The 19,204-nt window shown below is 51.4% G+C and overlaps 1 protein-coding gene across 1 annotated transcript in view; it reads left to right on the top strand.

Annotated features, from left to right (window-relative positions):
- Nucleotides 1-11,933: 11,933 nt before the first annotated feature.
- The window catches only part of TNXB (tenascin XB), a 57,713-nt gene continuing 50,442 nt past the window's right edge, over nucleotides 11,934-19,204 (top strand). The window contains 4 exon segments of the mRNA XM_033216696.1: nucleotides 11,934-11,967; nucleotides 11,970-12,335; nucleotides 12,685-14,523; nucleotides 14,942-15,057. Of these exon segments, the coding sequence (XP_033072587.1) occupies nucleotides 11,934-11,967; nucleotides 11,970-12,335; nucleotides 12,685-14,523; nucleotides 14,942-15,057 (2,355 nt within the window).

Below are 19,204 nucleotides of genomic sequence, written 5' to 3'. Positions count from 1 at the left end.
TAGGGGAGGGAGGGGAAGGGGCTGGCCACGAGGAAGGATATAGGCTGAGAGGAAACCACCGGGGTCAGAGAGGAGGGGCAGCAGGTGGGGAAATGGTAGGGAAAAAAGAAATGGCAGGAAGGGTGGGGGATGTCAAGTTGGGCAAAAATTAGGGTGAGCGTTAAAAATGGGATAGGGAAAGGACATGGGAGGTAAGACCAGGGCTGGGGGTTGAGATGAGGGTATGGTGAGATAGTGATGCTAGACAGGGAGTGGGGGCTGGGGTGGGGCGGGACAAGAGGAGGGGTGGCATGTGGGAGGGCCTGGGAGGGGTGGGAGGACCTGCCCTATCTCCGCTCCCCTCCCTGACCTCATCCTGGTCCTCCCCTTCTCCTCCCCTGCTCGCTGCAGACTCTCTCCTTCTCACTGTCGCTGCCGAGATCCACAGTCGGTTGTGGCTCAGCCCCTGTTGCAGGGGACAAGTGAGGGAGACTTCCCTGTCCTGCCCTGAGACGCCGCCCTCCCGGGGTTGGGGACAGAGCAGGTGCAGAGGCACTGCAGCTGCCCGGTTGCCCAGGTAAGGAACAGAGTTCTGGGGAAACCCAGAAGGAGAGGCAAAGGATTTCTCGCCTATCCCCACACCCCAGGTGAAGGTGTGGCAGGTGAGCTCTCAGCAGTGCTTCCAGAGCAAGGACTTCTGTTCAGGACAGAGGACATAGGATCATTCACTGGGAACCAGGCTCCCTGTGAAGGAGTGTCTGGGAGGAGAGGGTGGCATGTGTGTGTTGGGGTGGGCGGTGTATGTCAGGGCTTGGATGGGATGCAGACAACTGAGAGGGGCTGGGAGCAAACCGAGAGACTCCGAGAGTCAGATGGTGGAAGCAGGGTAGAGGTGGTTATTGCTGAGGTGAGCCCCTGGGCCCTGGAGGTGCTGGGGCTAGCGGGAAGATAGGACTAGGCTGAACTGGTGACCAGCTGAACCTCGGAAGGAAAGTGCTTGCGGAATCCCAAGTGTCGGACTGGAGCAACTGAGCCCAGGCTCTGGGCTCCAGGCTCCAGGCTCCAGGAGGTGCCAGAGGGTGCTTCCTTGGGCATCCAAATGGGGGGACTCCCTAGGTGGCAGCGTGAGAGTTGCAGGGAGGGAGGTCTGGGAGATCTCTTGAGGAAATACTGAAATGGGACAGTCAGGACTCTCGGGTCTGGGAAGTACACAGAGCCTGCAGAGAGGATCCTAAAACTTGTTCTTGGCCAGAGCTCTGCACTCATGACTCATGGTTCAGCAGGGCTGGGATGGCTGAGAGATGCCTCTGGGGGCACAGGGGCTCCGTCTTCACTCTGTGCCCCTTCCAGGCTCCCCTTGCCTCTGTCTGTCTGAACCCGCGCTCTCCCTCACCCTGCCCTCCCCACCAGTACACGTGACACGCCCCGGGTGGGGCGGGCGGGCCCCTTATCTCGCCTGGAAAGAATTTAATGGCATAGAAACAACTGGAAGTGGAACTGAGAGGAACTACTGGGAAGGAACTCGGAAACACCACAGCTGCTGCCTGCCCCGCCCCTGCTTCCCGCATCTCCAGCCCCTCCTCTTTTCCCTGATCCTGCCTCCAAGTCCCTGGGGACCCAGCACCTCAATTCTTCAAACTTCCTTCTGCTCACTCCAGACCTGGCCACTAGGTGCAGGACCAGAAACTGCCTTCCTGTCTCTCATTGCACCCCTAACCATTTTCAACTGGAGTCTGGAAATCCTCTCTCTTAAGTTTTCCATTCCTAGGCCAATTAGCTCCCCAGAATAAGGGGCATCTGGGTTCCCCAACCTACCCCTCCCTGACACCTCCTTCCCACCTGGTTCCAGCCCAATATCTGGGACCCCTACATTCCTTTTTTAGTCTCACTCCTGGAATCCTTCTGTCTTCACCTCTCATTGCCAGATTCAACTGGGGGTGTAGCAGGAGGGTCAGAGGGAGACATGGGGGTGGGACCATAACCCCCATCTCTGGAACATCTCTTATGGAAGCCAGCCCCTCTCCCCACCCCTTGGGACCTGTGCAGTCCCTAATGAGCAAAGTGTCAAAGTTGGCTACAACACCAAATACCCAGGAAGCTGAGTCACAGTTTGGGAAGATGCCCCCATCCCTGCCAGCCCTCCAACTGTGGGGAGGGTGCCAAGAGGGTGAGGCCATATCTCCCCCAAAACACACACTGCAGGGAACCACTCCAGACATAGTGGCAGGGGGAATGGTGAAGGGGAGACACAAGAGACACCCAATTCTTTGCTTGCCCAGCACTGAGAGAAGAGCAGAATTCTTGCAGGAGCTGGAATGGGGAGCTGGAGGGGTGGGTGGTGGCAACAGGGCAGGGAGGGATCGGGAAGGAGCCTCTGGGTGTGTGGTCAATGGAGGCTGCTGTGCTCTTCTAGACCAATCTCACCAGCTTTCTAGAAAAGCTGGTGAGCTCTCTTCACTCCTTCCTGCTGCAAAGACCCTCTCTGTGCAGGGAGAGGTGAGGAATCCAATTATCCCTCCCCACTGTGCAGGGAAAGGTGAGGAATCCAATTATTTGGGGAGGGGCACTGGACATCTCACAGAGGCCTCCAGAGGTACGGGGAAGTATGGTGGAGGCCATGTGTTCGCTGCTCCCCACTGGGGAAGGGCCTCCTATTTGGTTCCTCTCACACCATCCAGGTTCTTTCACTCACAGAACTGCCCTTGGAGCCAGCAAGAAATCAGCCTTCTTAGGCATCACCCAATGACTAGGTGTGGAGGAAACCTGAAGGGGAGATTGGGTGTGTGTGCATGTGTGCATGGGCACCCATATGTGTACCTGCAAGGATGCAGGTTTTGTGGGTGGATTTGTGTGTCTGGGCAGGTATGTTTGTATTTGTATTTGTGGATGAGCACACATTAATATATTTGTAAGTGTACAACATAGTTGTGCCAGCGCTCCCATGGTGTGGGAGTGATTTGCATGGCCTTAGACACAAAGTGACAGGATTTGAGGGTCAGCCAGAGCCCATCTGTTACCCAAAGGTACACTCCAGGCTGAGAGAAGGGCTGGGGGGACAGGAAAGGGCAGCTCTCTGTGTGCCAGGCCTCTCAGCCTGGGCTTTCTTGGGTGGGGAACCTCTTGGTGTGGAAACACTCTGTCCCTGTTCAGCTCCGTTTCCGTCTCTTGCTGGCTGGTAGTAGAATGTGATGGCTGGTAGCCCTGAAAACTCCTTTTTCTCTGATCCAGGAGAAAAGTTTAAGAGTCGAAAGCCAGAAGATGTGTGTGTGTTGGGCGGAGGTGTGTGTGTGTCACAGTCACCTCCGCCTACCAGTGACACATCCCCCACTCCTCACTGGTCAGCATTTCCACACCCACCCTACCCTCCTCCTTTCCTCAGCCTCTGGTCTGGAAGAACTGGGCACCTTTCAGCATCTCAACTCTTCACCCGAGCTGAATCCTGCCTGGCCCGTCACACTGCTGTTCGCCATAGCCCTCTCTCCTGTCTCATCCTGGGACCCCCCTACTACCTTTCTTCCCACCTCTTGTCTCTGTGTGCTCCCCAATCCCTGCCTCAGTAAACTCCACAAACACACACAACTGGGTAACCATCATCCAGATCAAGAAATAAGACACCTTTAGGCCCCCAGAAGCCCCCCACCATGCCGCTACTAGTCACTGCCCCCTCAAGAGTATCACACTTCTGACTTGGAGCACTACAAATTAATGTTGCCTCTCCTCAAACTTCACATAAACAGAACTATGCAGCATACTCTTTCCTGTGTCTGGCTTTTGTTCAACCTCATCTTAGTAAGATCCATCACACTACTGCATATAACTATAGTTCATTTCTGTTTTATTTTATTCCACGGTGTGAATAAACCACAATTTATTTAATCTATTCTACTAATGTGAAATGGTTGGGTAGTTCACAGTTTGGGACTATTATGAGCAGTACTGCTGTGTTAGGTATATTCCTAGGAGTGGAATTGAAGGGTCATAGGGTTTGCATGTGTTCAGCTTTAGTACATTTAGTAGATTCTGTCAAACAGTTTTCCAAAGTGCTTGTACCATCTGGTCCTGCCAGGATCTCCCCTGGCCTGGCCTCTGATTCTGCCTCTGCCCTGGTGACTGTGTCTAACCAACTTCCACTCCCAGACACTGTCCGTGGTCCTAGCCCTGACCTTGGTCCTGCCCTTGGTTCCAGCCTCAATGCTAGTCCTGTGTTTATATTGAACTTTTCATTCATTCATATAGTCGGTAAACATTTATGGAGCACCACTTACGTGCCAGATGCAAGGATACAGCAGCCAAGAAAGAAAAATAGGTGCCATGCCTGCCCTCATGGACTTTATAGTCTAGTGGGCAAGAAAGTAATAAAATAATCTCACCGTATATTTATATATTATTTTGGACTTCAAAAAATAAAAAAAAATTTATTTATATATGATTGCAAATTGTTATAAATGCTACAAGTGAGAATGGTGTGATGCTGTGATACCACATGGTAGGAGGACCTGACCTGGTCAGGAAAACTTCCCTGTGAAAAAAATGGCGGGCTGAGACCTGAAGGATGAGAAGGCCTAGAGAGAAGGGAACAGTGTTCCACATGGATGGAACAGCGTATACAAAGGTCTGGGGTTGGGGATGGGCACAGAGAATGTGAGGGACTTGAAGGTCAGTGGGGCTGGAATGGAGGGAGGGAGGGAAATGTTATGGGAGGTGAAGTGGGGGCAGGGGACACATGATGGTAGAGCTGTTTGTCAGTGTTCTAAGAGAATTTGGAAGGGAGGCACTGAAGCATTTTGAGGAGAGGGACATCCTGATTGCGTTTGTGAGACTGTAGAGGACAAGGGTGGAAGCAAAGGGAAGAGTCAGGGCTGGACACAGTGGCTCACACCTGTAATCCCAGCACATTGGGAGGCTGGGGTGGGAGGATTGCTTGAGCCCAAGAGTTCAAGGCCAGCCCGGGCAACATAGAAAGATCCTGTCTCTACAAAAAAAAAAAAAATTTAAAAATTAGCTGAGCGTGATGGCACACACCTGTAGTCCCAACTACTCAGGAGGCTGAGGTGGGAGGATTGCTTGAGCACAGGTCAATGCTGCAGTGAGCTATGATTGCACCACTGCACTCCAGCCTAGGTGACAGAGTGAGACTCTGCCTCAAAAAAAAAAAAAAAAAAAAAAAATGCAGCCAGGAGGCAGTTGCAGTTGTCAGGCAAGAGGCGGATGGAAGTTTGGATTAGAACAAAGGTAAGTGAGAGAGAAGGAAATGAATTAAAGAGATCTTTATGAGAAAATACAGGTAGATACAAGGAAATATGGTGGCATTGAATGGGCTGTTAGGTTTCTGGCTTGTAAAGCTGGATGAATGGCGGGGCTCTGAGTTTCAATGGGGAATTCTGCGAGGGAATGGGATACAGGAAAGTGACTGTGAATTCAGTTACAGGCATGGTGAATTTGAGGTGCCCAAGTGGAGATGCCAAGTAGGCAGGTGGATATATTGCCGTGGAGTGAGAGGAAGCTGACGGGAGTGTTTTACAAGTTGGTGTATAGTTTGGAAATTGAAGTCATGAGTCTGGATGAAGGTACCATGTGGATGACTAGAGCAGCAGGTCTATTAATTTAGTAGAAATTTGTTGCACATTACAATCATCTGGGGAGCTTTTAAAAATACTGAATAAAATTCAGTTACTTGGTCATTCTAGTCACATCTCAAGTGTTGCAGAGCCTCCTATCCCTCCTGGCTACCATATTGGTCAGCGTGGATACAGAATGTTTTAAAAGAAAAGGGCCAGGCGCAGTGGCTCATGCCTGTAACCCCAGCACTTTGGGAGGCCGAGGCGGGCAGATCACCCGAAGTCAGGAGTTCAAGACCAGCCTGGCCAACATGGTGAAACCCCATCTCTACTAAAAATAAAAAATTAGCCAGGCGTGGTAGCAGGCACCTGTAGTCCCAGCTACTCGGGAGGCTGAGGCAGGAGAATCGCTTGAACTCGGAGGCAGAGGTTGCAGTGAGTGGAGATCGTGTAACTGCACTCCAGCCTGGGTGACAAAGTGAGACTCCATCTCAAAAAAAAAAAAAAAAAAGAAGAAGAAGATACGGTGAACTGTGTCTAGTGACTTTGAGAGAAGTCGAAGGTCAAGCAAGATGAAGACAAATGTCTCTTAGATTTTGTAACACCAAAGTCATTGGGAAGCCTTAGAGGGAGCTGTTTGGTGGGTTGGAGGGAGTAGAGTGGATTGAGGCATGCATGGGCTATAGGGAAATGGAAACACCAAATACAGATAAATCTTGACAACTGTGGCCGTGAAGTAGAGGAGAGAAATATGTGGTGGCTGGAGGGGGTGTGAGATTGGGGAAAGATTTTTTAAGGTTTTTTTTTTTTTTTTTAATGGAGTCTCGCTCTGTTGCCCAGGCTGGAGTGCAATGGCATGATCTCAGACCATTGCAACCTTTGCCTCCCAGGTTCAAGCGATTCTCCTGCCTCAGCCTCCCAAGTAGCTGGGATTACAGGCACCTGCCACCATGCCCAGCTAATGTTTTTTTTGTATTATTAGTAGAGATGGGGTTTCATCATGTTTGCCAGGCTGGTTTTGAACCCCCGACCTCAAGTGATCTGCCCACCTTGGCCTCCCAAAGTGCTGGGATTACAGGCATGAGCCACCACACCCAGCCATGGTTCAATTTTTATACAGCAAAATTCAAAAGTCTTAAGTGTGCAGCTCAACGAATTTCTGAATATGTATACATCTATGTAACCACCCAGATTAAGATACAAAATATTTCCAGAAATATGACTCCTTCCGGTCAATAATCCCTACAAGTAATCCTATCCTATCTTCTAAAAGTAAAGATTAACTCTGCCTGTTTTTGTTTGTTTGTTTGTTTGTTTGTTTGTTTGTTTTTTGAGATAGGGTCTCGCTCTGTTGCCAGGCTGGAGTGCAGTGGCATGATCTTGGTTCACTGCAACCTCCACCTCCGGGATTCAAGCAGTTCTTCTGCCTCAGCCTCCCAAGTAGCTGGGACTGCAGGTGCATGCCACCATGCCCAGCTAATTTTTGTATTTTCAGTAGAGACAGGGTTTCACCATGTTGGCCAGGATGGTCTCCACCTCTTGACTTTGTGATCCGCCTGCCTTGGCCTCCCAAAGTGCTGGGATTACAGGCTTGAGCCACCGCACCCAGCCTCTGCCTGTTTTTGAACCTCATATAAATGACGTCATTCAGAGTGTTTTCTTTTTTCTTTTCTTTCTTTCTTTCTTTCTTTCTTTTTTTTTTTTTTTTTGTAGCTCAGGAATGGTATATAAGAGTATAAGAGTGTTCTCTTTCTGTGTGTGGTATTTTTTGCTCAGCACTGTGTGTGTGAAATTCACCCATGTTGCATGTAGCAATAGGGTGTTTTTTTTCTTCTTCTTCTTTTTTTTTTTTTTTGCTGTATAGTATTCCATTGTATGACTCTGGCACAATTTATTTATCCACTTTATGAATGGACACTTGAGTTGCTTTCAGTTTTGGCTAATGTAGGAATAAATCTCATGAACATTATTGTCTACATCTTTTGGAAGAACTATGCAGTCATTCCCACTGGATATTTAGTTATAGATATCTGGGTTATAGACGATATGTTTTAGCAGATACTACTAAACAACTTTCCAGTGTTTGCACTAATATATGCTCCCACTTGCAATAGATGAGAATTCCAGTTGCTTCACATTCTTGGCAATATTGAGCAACGACAGCCTCTTTGAAGAGGGACAAGCATTCTGGAGGATATTTAGTGGCATCTCATTATGGTTTTAATGTACATTTACCCGATGACTAGTGATTTTGTGCATCTTTTAAAATGCTTCTTGGCCGGGCGCGGTGGCTCGAGCCTGTAATCCCAGCACTTTGGGAGGCCGAGACGGGCGGATCACGAGGTCAGGAGATCGAGACCATCCTGGCTAACACGGTGAAACCCCGTCTCTACTAAAATATACAAAAAATTAGCCGGGCGAGATGGCGGGCGCCTGTAGTCCCAGCTACTCGGGAGGCTGAGGCGAGAGAATGGCGTAAACCCGGGAGGCGGAGCTTGCAGTGAGCTGAGATCCAGCCACTGCACTCCAGCCTGGGCGACAGAGCGAGACTCCGTCTCAAAAAAAAAAAAAAAAATGCTTCTTGGAGCTGGTGCAGTGGCACACACCTGTAAGCCCAGCTGCTCTGGAGGGTGAGGCAGGAGGATTGCTTGAGGCCAAGAGTTCAAGGCCAGCCTTGGCAACATAGCAAGATCCCATCTCTATAAAAAATTTAAAAATTAGCCAGGCATGGTGATGCCCATCTGTAGTTCCAGCTACTCTGGAGACCGAGGCAGGAGGATCGCTCGAGCCCAGGAGTTTGAGGCTGCAGTGAGCTGTGATTGTGCCACTGTGCTCCAGCCTGGGTGACTGAGGTAGAGTTTATCTTAAAATAAAATGAAATGGACTGGGTGTGGTGGCCCACGCCTATAATCCCAGTAACTCTGGGAGGCCAAGACAGGTGGATCACTTGAGGTCAGGAGTTTAAGACCAGCCTGGCCAACTTGGTGAAACCCTGTCTCTACAAAAAAAAAAAAAAACCCTGGGTGCGGTGGCTCACGCCTGTAATCCCAGCACTTTGGGAGGCCCAGACGGGTGGATCACAAGGTCAGGAAATAGAGACCATCCTGGCTAACATGGTGAAACCTCATCTCTACTAAAAATACAAAAAAATGAGCCAGGCGTGGTGGCAGGTGCCTGTAGTCCCAGCTACTCGGGAGGCTGAGGCAGGAGAATGGCTTGAACCTGGCAGGTGGAGCTTATAGTGAGCCGAGATTGCGCCACTGCACTGCAGCCTGGGTGAAAGAGCAAGACTCCATCTCTACAAAAAAATGAGCTGGGCATGGAGATGCATGCCTGTAATCCTAGCTACTCCAGAGGCTGAGGCAGGAGAATCACTTGAGCCCAGGTAAAATAAATAAAATGTTTATTGACCCTTTGGCTGTATTCTTTTCTGGAGTACCCATTGTCTTTTGACAATTTAAAAAACTGGGTTTCCTGATTTTGGCTTGTTGTTTTGTTTTTCAGAGTTTGTTTTTTGAGACGGAGTTTCACTCTTCTGCTCAGGCTGGAGTGCAGTGTGATGATCTCAGCTCACTGCAACCTCTGCCTCCGGTTTCAAGCGATTCTCCTCCTCAGCCTCCTGAGTAGCTGGGATTGTAGGCGCCCACTACCACACCCGGCTAATTTTTGGATTTTTAGTGGAGACGGAGTTTCACCATGTTGGCCAGGCTGGTCTCGAACTCTTGACCTCGTAATCCACCTGCTTTGACCTCCCAAAGTGCTGGGATTACAGGCGTGAACCACCGCACCCAGCAGCCTTCTTAGTCTCTTAGTGATGTAATTTGATGACCTGAAATTTTGTTTTGTTTTGTTTTCTTCTTTTTGTTTTTTTATTTTTTGAAACGGTGTCAGCTCTGTTGCCCAGACTGGAGTGCAGTGGCATGCTCACAGCTCACCATAGCCTCAACCTCCCAGACTCAAGTGATCCTCCCTCCTCAGCCCCTGAGTAGCTGGGACTGTAGATGTACCACCACACCCAGCGAATTCTTTTTGTTTTTTGTAGAGACAGAGTCTCACTGTCTTGCCTAGCCTGGTCTCCAACTCCTGGGGTCATGCAGTCCTCCCACTTAAGCCCCCCGAAGTGCTGGGATTACAGATACGAGCTACTGCACCCGGCCTATGGTTAGGTTTTGTGTGTGTTTTACTTAAGAAATCTTGCGGCTGGGTGCAGTGACTCAAGCCGGTAATCCTAGCACTTGGGAAGCCGAGGCAGGCAGATTGCCTGAGTTCAGGAGTTTGAGACCAGCCAGGCCAACATGGTGAAACCCCGTCTCTACTAAAAATACAAAAAATAGCCGGGTGTGGGGGCAGATGCCTGTAATCCCCACTACTAAGGAGTCTGAGGTAGGAGAATCACTTGAACCTGGGAGACAGAGGTTGCAGCGAGCTGAGATAGCACCAGTGCACTCTACTCTGGGCGACAGAGTGAGACTCAGTCTTGAAAAAAAGAAAGAAATCTTGCTTACTCCAAGGTCAGAAATTCTTTCTTCTGTAAGATATTGCTATGAAAGATATTGCCTTACTTTTCATATTTAAGTCCTGGGTTCATCTCAAATTATTTCGGTATATCAGACATAAGGTGGAGAATGACTGTTTTTTGTTTTGTTTTTGTTTTTGTTTTTGCTTTTTTTTTTTTTTTACTTAGGGATATTGGATTGATCCAGCACCAGTAACTAAAAATACCATCCTTTCTCCTCTTAACTGCAGGGGCACTTTTGCCATTAATTAGGTGACCACATATGTGTGGGCCTGTTTCTGGGCCCTATTCTGTTTCATCTGTCTATCCTTGCACCTTTAAAATAAGTCATGATATTTGATCTTGTAAGTCCTGAGGAAGAGGGGTTTTGTTTGTTTGTTTGTTTTGTTTTCAATCAGAGATATTTGAGCAAGGATCCAGTTGAGAGTGAGGAGTTGAATAAAAAAGAGAGAGAAGTCAGGCGTGGTGGTTCATGCTTTTAATCCCAGCTACCTGGGAGGCTGAGGTGGGAGGATGGCTTGAGCCCAGGAGTTCAAGTCCAGCCTTAACCAGGGGGTTGAGCAAGATCCTGTCTCAATATTAAAAAGAGAAAGAGGTCACGCGGTGGCTCATGCCTGTAATCCCAGCACTTTGGGATGTCGAGGCGGGCAGATCACTTGTGGTCGGGAGTTTGAGACCAGCCTGCCCACATGGTGAAACCTCATTTCTACTAAAAATACAAAAATCAGCAGGGCATGGTGGCGGGCACCTATAATCCCAGCTACTCGGGAGGCCGAGGCAGGAAAATCACTTGAGCTAGGAGGCAGAGGTTGCAGTGAGCCAAGATCGCACCACTGCATTCCAGCCTGGGCAACACAGTAAGATTCTGTCTAAAAAAAAAAAAAAAAAAAAGTGAGAGAGACAGTAGGAGCTGGGATCCAAGTGTTTGGGGAAGGATTGGCCCTAGGTACTCATCCGCTAATTCATTCAACATTAATGTGTCAGAACATTTATGTGCCAGACACAAGTATACAGCAGTTCTGGGATAGATGAGGTCCTTGTTCTCATGGAGCTCCCGTTCTAGTATTGAGAGAAAGGTAATAAACAAGTAAACAGATAACTCAGGCAGCAGTAAATGCCATGAAGAACAGGAATAGGATTTTGTGATAGAGAGTAATGGAAGACTGCCCTAATTGGGAGTTAAGATTTGAAGATGGAGCCAGACTTAGAGTGAAGAGCATCCCAGACGTAGGGAACACACGATGCAAAGTCCCTTGGAGTAGTGAGAGCTTGTAGTGCTCGTGGGAAAAACAAAACACCAATGTAGGGCCAGGCACGGTGGCTCGCGCCTGTAATCCCAGCACTTTGGGAGGCTGAGGTGAGCAGATCACCTGAGGTTAGGAGTTCGAGACCAACCTGACCAACATGGAGAAACCCCATCTCTACTAAAAGTACAAAATTAGCCAGACATGGTGGGGCATGCCTGTAGTCCCAGCTACTGAGGAGGCTGAGGCAGGAGAATCACTTGGACCTAGGAGGCGGAGGTTGCGGTGAGCTGAGATTGCACCACTGCACTCCAGCCTGGGCACAAGAGTGAAACTCCATCTCAAAAACAAAACAAAACAAAAAAACAACAAACAACAACAACAAAAAACCAGTGTAGGGGAACACAGTAGAAAAGGGGGTGAGGAGCAGGGTAACTAAATGCTATCAGAGAGGTAAAGAAGAGACTTCCCAGGGAGGGTATCCTTTAGGGTTGGGCTGAATGTGAATTTTTACATGCATGTGAGTTGGGTAGATTACTTGTGGGTGGTGGGACTGTGGGTATGTGCTGGAGGATTCATTTTGTCTCTTTTTTGAAGCTGCTCTCATACCTGCCCTTTCTCCCTGCAGCCTCCTGAATGATGCCAGCCCAGTATGCTCTAACCTCCAGCCTGACTTCCTGGTGCTACTGGGCACAGCCAGAGCAGGCCCCTTCTCTTCACGGTCCAATGTGACACTGCCAGCCCCCCGGCCCCCTCCCCAGCCAGGGGGCCGCACGGTGGGGGCAGGAGGGGGAAGCCCCTCTTCTCAGCTTTATGAGCACACAGTGGAAGGAGGGGAGAAGCAGGTGGTATTCACCCACCGCATTAACCTGCCCCCTTCCACTGGCTGTGGCTGTCCCCCAGGCACTGAGCCCCCAGTCCCTGCTTCAGAGGTGCAGGCCCTGAGGGTCCGGCTAGAGATCCTGGAGGAGTTGGTGAAGGGGCTCAAGGAACAGTGCACTGGGGGATGTTGTCCTACTGCTGCCCAGGCTGGCACAGGTGAGCAGGTCATCACAGAAGAGGGTGGAGAGGTGTGTTAGGGTGGGGGGCATTGCTAGTCCATAAAGGTCCTTGGTATGAATTAGAAGAAGGCACTGCTGCCTCACCCTTCGGGGTGTGGATGCAGCCCAGAACACAACTTGGAGAGCAGAGCTGGACTACATGTCAACTAAAGCATACGCGAGGGCCCTGAGAGGCTGCATACATTACACATATTAGCAACTGGGAGCAGACATGGCCTCATGAGATGAGGCTGGCCTGGCTAGGGGACCTGCACATAGGAGCACTATATAGGTTCAGCCTCTCTCCCAGGAGAGAGACTGAGACCTGCCTCTCCCTCATACTCCAGGTCAGACAGATGTGCGGACCCTCTGCAGTCTCCATGGTGTGTTTGATCTGAGCCGCTGCACCTGTTCCTGTGAGCCAGGCTGGGGTGGGCCCACCTGCTCAGACCCCACAGATGCTGAGATTCCTCCCTCCTCCCCACCCGCAGCCTCGGGCTCCTGCCCAGATGACTGCAATGATCAGGGTCGCTGTGTCCGCGGTCGTTGTGTGTGCTTTCCTGGCTACACTGGCCCCAGCTGTGGCTGGCCATCCTGTCCCGGGGACTGCCAAGGCCGTGGGCGCTGCGTGCAGGGCGTGTGCGTGTGCCGGGCAGGTTTCTCAGGCCCCGACTGCAGCCAGCGCTCCTGCCCTCGGGGTTGCAGCCAGAGGGGACGCTGTGAGGATGGGCGCTGCGTGTGTGATCCAGGCTACACTGGTGAGAACTGTGGCATGAGGAGCTGCCCTCGCGGTTGCAGTCAGAGGGGGCGCTGTGAGAATGGGCGCTGCGTGTGCAACCCTGGCTACACTGGCGAGGACTGTGGAGTGAGGAGCTGCCCTCGGGGCTGCAGCCAGAGGGGACGCTGCGAGGACGGGCGCTGCGTGTGTGACCCCGGCTACACTGGCGAGGACTGTGGTACGCGGAGCTGCCCCTGGGACTGTGGTGAGGGCGGGCGCTGCGTGGACGGCCGCTGCGTGTGCTGGCCTGGGTACACAGGCGAGGACTGCAGCACGCGGACATGTCCGAGGGACTGCCGGGGCCGCGGGCGCTGCGAGGACGGCGAATGCATTTGCGACACGGGCTACAGCGGGGACGATTGCGGCGTGCGCAGCTGCCCTGGCGACTGCAACCAAAGGGGCCACTGTGAGGACGGCCGCTGCGTGTGCTGGCCAGGGTACACTGGACTCGACTGCGGCTCGCGCGCCTGCCCACGCGACTGTAGAGGTCGCGGGCGCTGCGAGAACGGCGTGTGTGTTTGCAACGCGGGCTACAGCGGCGAGGACTGCGGTGTGCGCAGCTGTCCTGGAGACTGTCGTGGCCGGGGCCGCTGTGAGAGTGGCCGCTGCGTGTGTTGGCCAGGCTACACAGGCCGGGACTGCGGCACGCGCGCCTGTCCTGGCGACTGTCGCGGGCGCGGGCGCTGCGTGGATGGCCGCTGCGTGTGCAACCCGGGCTTCACCGGTGAGGACTGTGGGAGCCGTCGCTGTCCCGGGGACTGCCGTGGGCAGGGCAGTTGCGAGGATGGCGTGTGCGTGTGTGACGCAGGCTACTCAGGGGAAGACTGCAGCACGCGCAGCTGCCCCAGGGGCTGCCGAGGCCGCGGCCAGTGCATAGATGGGCGCTGTGTGTGCGAGGACGGCTACTCTGGTGAGGATTGCGGTGTGAGGCGGTGCCCGAATGACTGCAGCCAGCACGGCATGTGCCAGGACGGTGTGTGCATCTGTTGGGAAGGCTACGTGGGTGAGGACTGCAGCATCCGCACCTGCCCCTCCAACTGCCATGGGAGGGGCCGCTGTGAGGAGGGGCGCTGCCTGTGCGACCCAGGCTACACTGGCCCCACCTGTGCCACCCGCATGTGCCCGGCTGACTGCCGGGGACGTGGGCGCTGTGTGCAGGGAGTGTGCATGTGCCACGTGGGCTATGGCGGTGAGGACTGCGGGCAGGAAGAGCCTCCAGCCAGCGCCTGCCCTGGAGGCTGTGGGCCCCGGGAACTGTGCCAGGCAGGCCAGTGTGTGTGTGTAGAGGGCTTCCGAGGCCCTGACTGTGCCATCCAAACATGCCCAGGGGACTGCCGCGGCCGAGGAGAGTGTCACGATGGCAGCTGTGTCTGCAAAGATGGGTATGCTGGCGAAGACTGCGGGGAAGGTGAGCAGGCAGCCTTCCCCAGTGTGCTCTGGGGCTGTGATTCTGTGAACAGAAGCCATGGGGAAGATCTGAGCCTGAGGAAGAGTGGAGGGAGGGCATGTCATTCGGAGGAGCCAGTGTCCACCAGGGGCAGCAGAACCACAGGGGCAGGGCTCGCCAGTGGGCAGGACTGGCCTTCAGATCTCTGAGGAGCAGGTTGGGGCTCATTTAGTTGGATTTAGGGAGATTCTGTGCTCCTGATGATGAAGAGAAGATGAAGGCGGCCAAGCCCCGTTCAGCCCTCTGTCAGCTATTCTCCACTAGCAGAGAGGAGTGGGAGTTGGGATGGGCCTCTTGGATGTCCCTGAGTAAAAGGGGCTGTGGGTGGGGATGGTTGCCTTGTGCTAACCAGCTTTTCCTACCCCATTCTCTTGGGCAGAGGTGCCAGCCATTGAGGGCATGAGGATGCATCTCTTGGAGGAGACAACAGTTCGGACAGAGTGGACCCCGGCTCCTGGCCCTGTGGATGCCTATGAAATCCAATTCATCCCCACGGTGAGAGAGATGCCAAGCTCCAGGAGGGGACTGAGTGAGCAGGATGGGCGGGGGGGGGGGGGGGGGGGGGGCGGGCAGGGCTCACCTCCTGGAGGAGTTCCAGGTAATCATTGGTTGAGTCCAGATGGCTAGGTTCCTGAAGCTGCTGTACAGGCTTTCTTAGCCTGCTTGACACTGGGCACTGAGGCCTCTGCAGCATCTCCAGCAAGCATTGGTCCCACACAGTTGGAACACTTAGTAACAGAGAGCTCAATACTTCCTGAGGCTGCCCAGTCCATTGTTGGTCATCACTGTTAGTTGTTGTCGTTGTTGTGGAATCCGTCTGCCCCCATTCTAGCACCTGTCCGTTGGCCCTAGCTGGGTAGTCATCAGCAGCTGGAATGTTTTTTGCTTTCCCCTGTGTCCTACACCACAGGCCTTCAGGTATTTGCAGACACCAACCTGGTGTCTTCATTCCTCAGGCAAAACCTCCCAGTTTCTTCACCCCTTTTCCCTAAGTCTTTGTTCTCTGAATACTTGACCTTCCTGTGACTCTTGCTTTTTTCATGTGCCCCCAAAATGTGGGGGCAGAGAGGGGCCCAGTGGCTTAGTCTGGATTTGCAGACACTTTTCTCAGAGTTGGCGTATGCAACTCGTAGTCGCACAAGCGGGTGGCTGTTGTGGTCATATTTCGTTTTTAAAGTAACTTTTAATTATAAAAATAATATAGGCCCAGTGCAGAAAACTTAGAAAATACAGATTAGCAGGGAAAAAGATGGAAGGAAAGAAGACAACATTCAACTATATACACTTCTTTTTTTTCACCTAAATATAGGCCTTTGCATTTGGCCCTGTTCAATGTTATCTTTTTTGGTTTGGGCCAAGCTGTCTAGGCTGTTGCAACAATTTTGAGTCTGTGAACTTCATCTCCCACCTCCTTGTCATCAGCACATGCAAACCAGTTTTTTCTCTGTCTCCCTCCAACTTGCTCTTTTTTTTTTTTTCTTGAGACAGAGTCTCGCCCTGTGGCCCAGGCTCGAGTGTAGTGGTGCCATCTCAGCTCACTGCAACCTCTGCATCCCAGGCTTAGGTCATCCTCTTACCTCAGCCTCCCAAGTAGCTGGGACTACAGGTGCGCACCACCTTAGCTTACTAATGTATTTTTAGTAGAGACAGAGTTTCTCCATGTTGCATGCCCAGGCTGGTCCTGAACTCCTGGGCTCAAGTGATCTGCCCACCTCAGCCTCCCAAAGTTCTGGGATTACAGGCATGAGCCACCATGCCCGGCCATCCAACTTGCTCTTAAAACATTAGAGGGAACACCCTAAGGACAAAGCCTTGTAGTCACTCATTTGGGACCTCTCTTTATGCAGATTGGGCTTTTAAGATATGATCATTTCCCTAGCTCCAAATCTGCTGACATTTCTACCATCCAACTCATGTTTTCCTGCATCATCCCACAAATGCCATGGGGTGTGGGCCATGTCACCCTCATCTTCATCAGCTTAGCCAGGACTCTGTAAAAATAAACAACTCCCCGGGCCTAAGGCCTCAGAAGGCACTAGGACAGAAGGGGACAGCTCAGAGGAACTGTCATCCTCACTCCACTTTGCTTTGTCTTGTCATTATGCTCCTGAGGCCAGCCCCCTACCACGTTCTGCCTCTCCTCACTCTCCAGCCAAAGCAGAAGCAGAAATCTCAACTTTGTGGCGCAACCAAGATAGCTTGAATTTTTTCTTCTGTTTAAACATCTTTTTTTGTTGTTGTTATTATAAAAATACTTTAATCACGAGACAAGAATTTGGCAACTAGAGAAAAGAAAAACAATTCCTGGCTGCTCCTCACTAAAACAAGCACTGCTAACATTTTCAAGTGTTTCTCCCACTCTCTTCTTCTCTGTGTATATTATTTACATAGCTCTAATCTTGAAAGGGTGGGACTTTGAAAAGGAAGTTTCCTAAGAAACTTCAGGGAAAGAAGAATTAAAATAAACACTTGAGATAAGAGGAGCTTTTAGGGCAGCAGTTGTCTCCTGCTCTGAGGAAATAAACACAAACCCATCCTTGGTGTTGTCAAGGGTGCCGCTTTTCCAGTTGATGCCCTAGACTTTCTCCACCACTCAGAGCCAGGGTGGCGGTGCCAAGTTCGCCTGTGCCAGGCTTGGCCATGTTCTTAGCTCATCCATTCCGCTCTCGGTATGGGCGTCTGTCACATTCTGGGTCTTCTCTGAGCCTGGGTGTGGAAGACACTCCTGTAAAATTGGTCCCCAGACACTCCTCTTGGGCCTGGGCTACTGACCCTCAGACCATGCTTTCTGCTCTCTGTAGCTGGCCCCTGGTATCGTACCTTCTGCCTTCGCAAGTGCCGTCTGTCTATTTCTTTTCTTTTCTTTTTTTGAGATGGAGTTTCACTCTTATTGCTCAGGCTGGAGTGCTATGGAGCAATCTCGGCTCACTGCAGCCTCCACTTCCCAGGTTCAAACGATTCTCCTGCCTCAGCCTCCTGAGTAGCTGGGATTACAGACACCCACCACCACGCCCAGCTACCTTTGTCCATTTCTGTGGGCACAGAGTATATTCAGTAGCTGTCTGTCCTCTGGCTGCTGCTGTCCAAGAAGCCTATCTCTACCTCTTCCCTTCCCTCTTCCCAGAAGCACTTCTCTCTCAAAGCCCAAACTCTGCTATTCCAGATCAAGGGACACACCTAGTTACTGAAATTATTTTTCAGAATGCAGAAGAAGGAGGTTTCTCCTCTCCCTGCGTATGTGGCATTGTTACCGTGACTCAGTGGTTCTCAAAGTGGGTTCCGTGGACCTGCAGCATCAGCATCACCTGGGAGTATGTTAGGCATGCAGATTGTCAGACTCCCCTCCCCAGATCTACTGAGTCAGAAAGTCTGGGCACAGAGCCCCGTAACCTGTGTTGCAACAAGCCCTCCAGGTGATTCTGATGCCCCTCCAGCCTGAGGCCCACTAAGTGAAAGAATGTTGCTATTTTGCAAAGTGCTGGCCCCACTATGAATGTGAGAGAAAGCATGGGGAAACCGAGGGAGATGAGTTCCTGAATGAGAAAAAGGTTCAGATATTCCTTGTCTGGGTGTGTCCTGCAGCCTGGAAACCAGGGCTAGGCTGAGTGTTCACTGGGACTCAAAACCTTGCAACCTCAGAGAAGTTTTTGCTTGGGTCTAGTCTAAAAACAGCAATGAGGGTGAGATAAGCTCCAAGTACCAGCCAAGGTAGAGTTCTTCATCTGGAGCCACGAGGTTAATATTGGGATAAGGTCTAAGACGTCCCAAGAACAAAATCAGTGAAGCAGGCCAGGTGCAGTGGCTCACGCCTGTAATCCCAGCACTTTGGGAGGCCAAGGTGGGTAGATCACCTGAGGTCAAGAGTTTGAGAACAGCCTGACCAACATAGTGAAACCCCATCTCTACTAAAAATACAAAATTAGCCGGGCATGGTGGTACATGCCTGTAATCCAGCTACCTGGGAGGCTGAGGCAGGAGAATCCCTTGAATCTGGGAGGCAGAGGTTGCAGCGAGCTGAGCTCGCGCCATTGCACTCCAGTCTGGGTGACAAGAGCGAAACTCCATCTCAAAAAAAAAAAAAATCAGCGAAGCATCCAAGCTTCACCAAGGGGCCGAGCCAGCTGCCAGCATCTGTTTGATGCTGCTTCAGGGCCAGGTGTGGTGGCTCATGCCTATAATCCCAGCACTTTGGGAGGCCAAGTTGGGTGGATCACCTGAGGTCGGGAGTTTGAGACCAGCCTGACCAACATGGAGAAACCCCGTCTCTACCAAAAATACAAAATTAGCCAGATGTGGTGGTGGGTGCCTGTAATCCCAGCTACTTGGGAGGCTGAGGCAGGAGAATCGCTTGAACCCGGGAGGCAGAGCTCGCAATGAGCTGAGATCACACCATTGCACTCCAGCCTGGGCGACAGGAGTGAAACTCCCTCTCAAAAAAAAAAAAAAAAAAAAAAGGAAAAGAAAAGAAAAGAAAAGAAAAAAGAAAGCCAGCTTCAGACCAGCAAGATGGTGCTAGGAGATGTGGGAGACATGGGTTAGGTTGATGGGTTAGGTTGATGATATATATATAGGTTGGTCTTATGGGAGAAGAACTCTGGGGATAGGCTTACCTCCCTGAAATAACCAGATAGCATCAGGGAGC

The sequence above is a fragment of the Trachypithecus francoisi genome, unplaced genomic scaffold (assembly GCF_009764315.1).
Source record: "Trachypithecus francoisi isolate TF-2019V2 unplaced genomic scaffold, Tfra_2.0 Lachesis_group10, whole genome shotgun sequence".
In the NCBI taxonomy this organism is placed as follows: domain Eukaryota; kingdom Metazoa; phylum Chordata; class Mammalia; order Primates; family Cercopithecidae; genus Trachypithecus; species Trachypithecus francoisi.
Note: the sequence above shows the minus strand (reverse complement) of the source record. Positions and strands in the feature narration are given on the sequence as shown.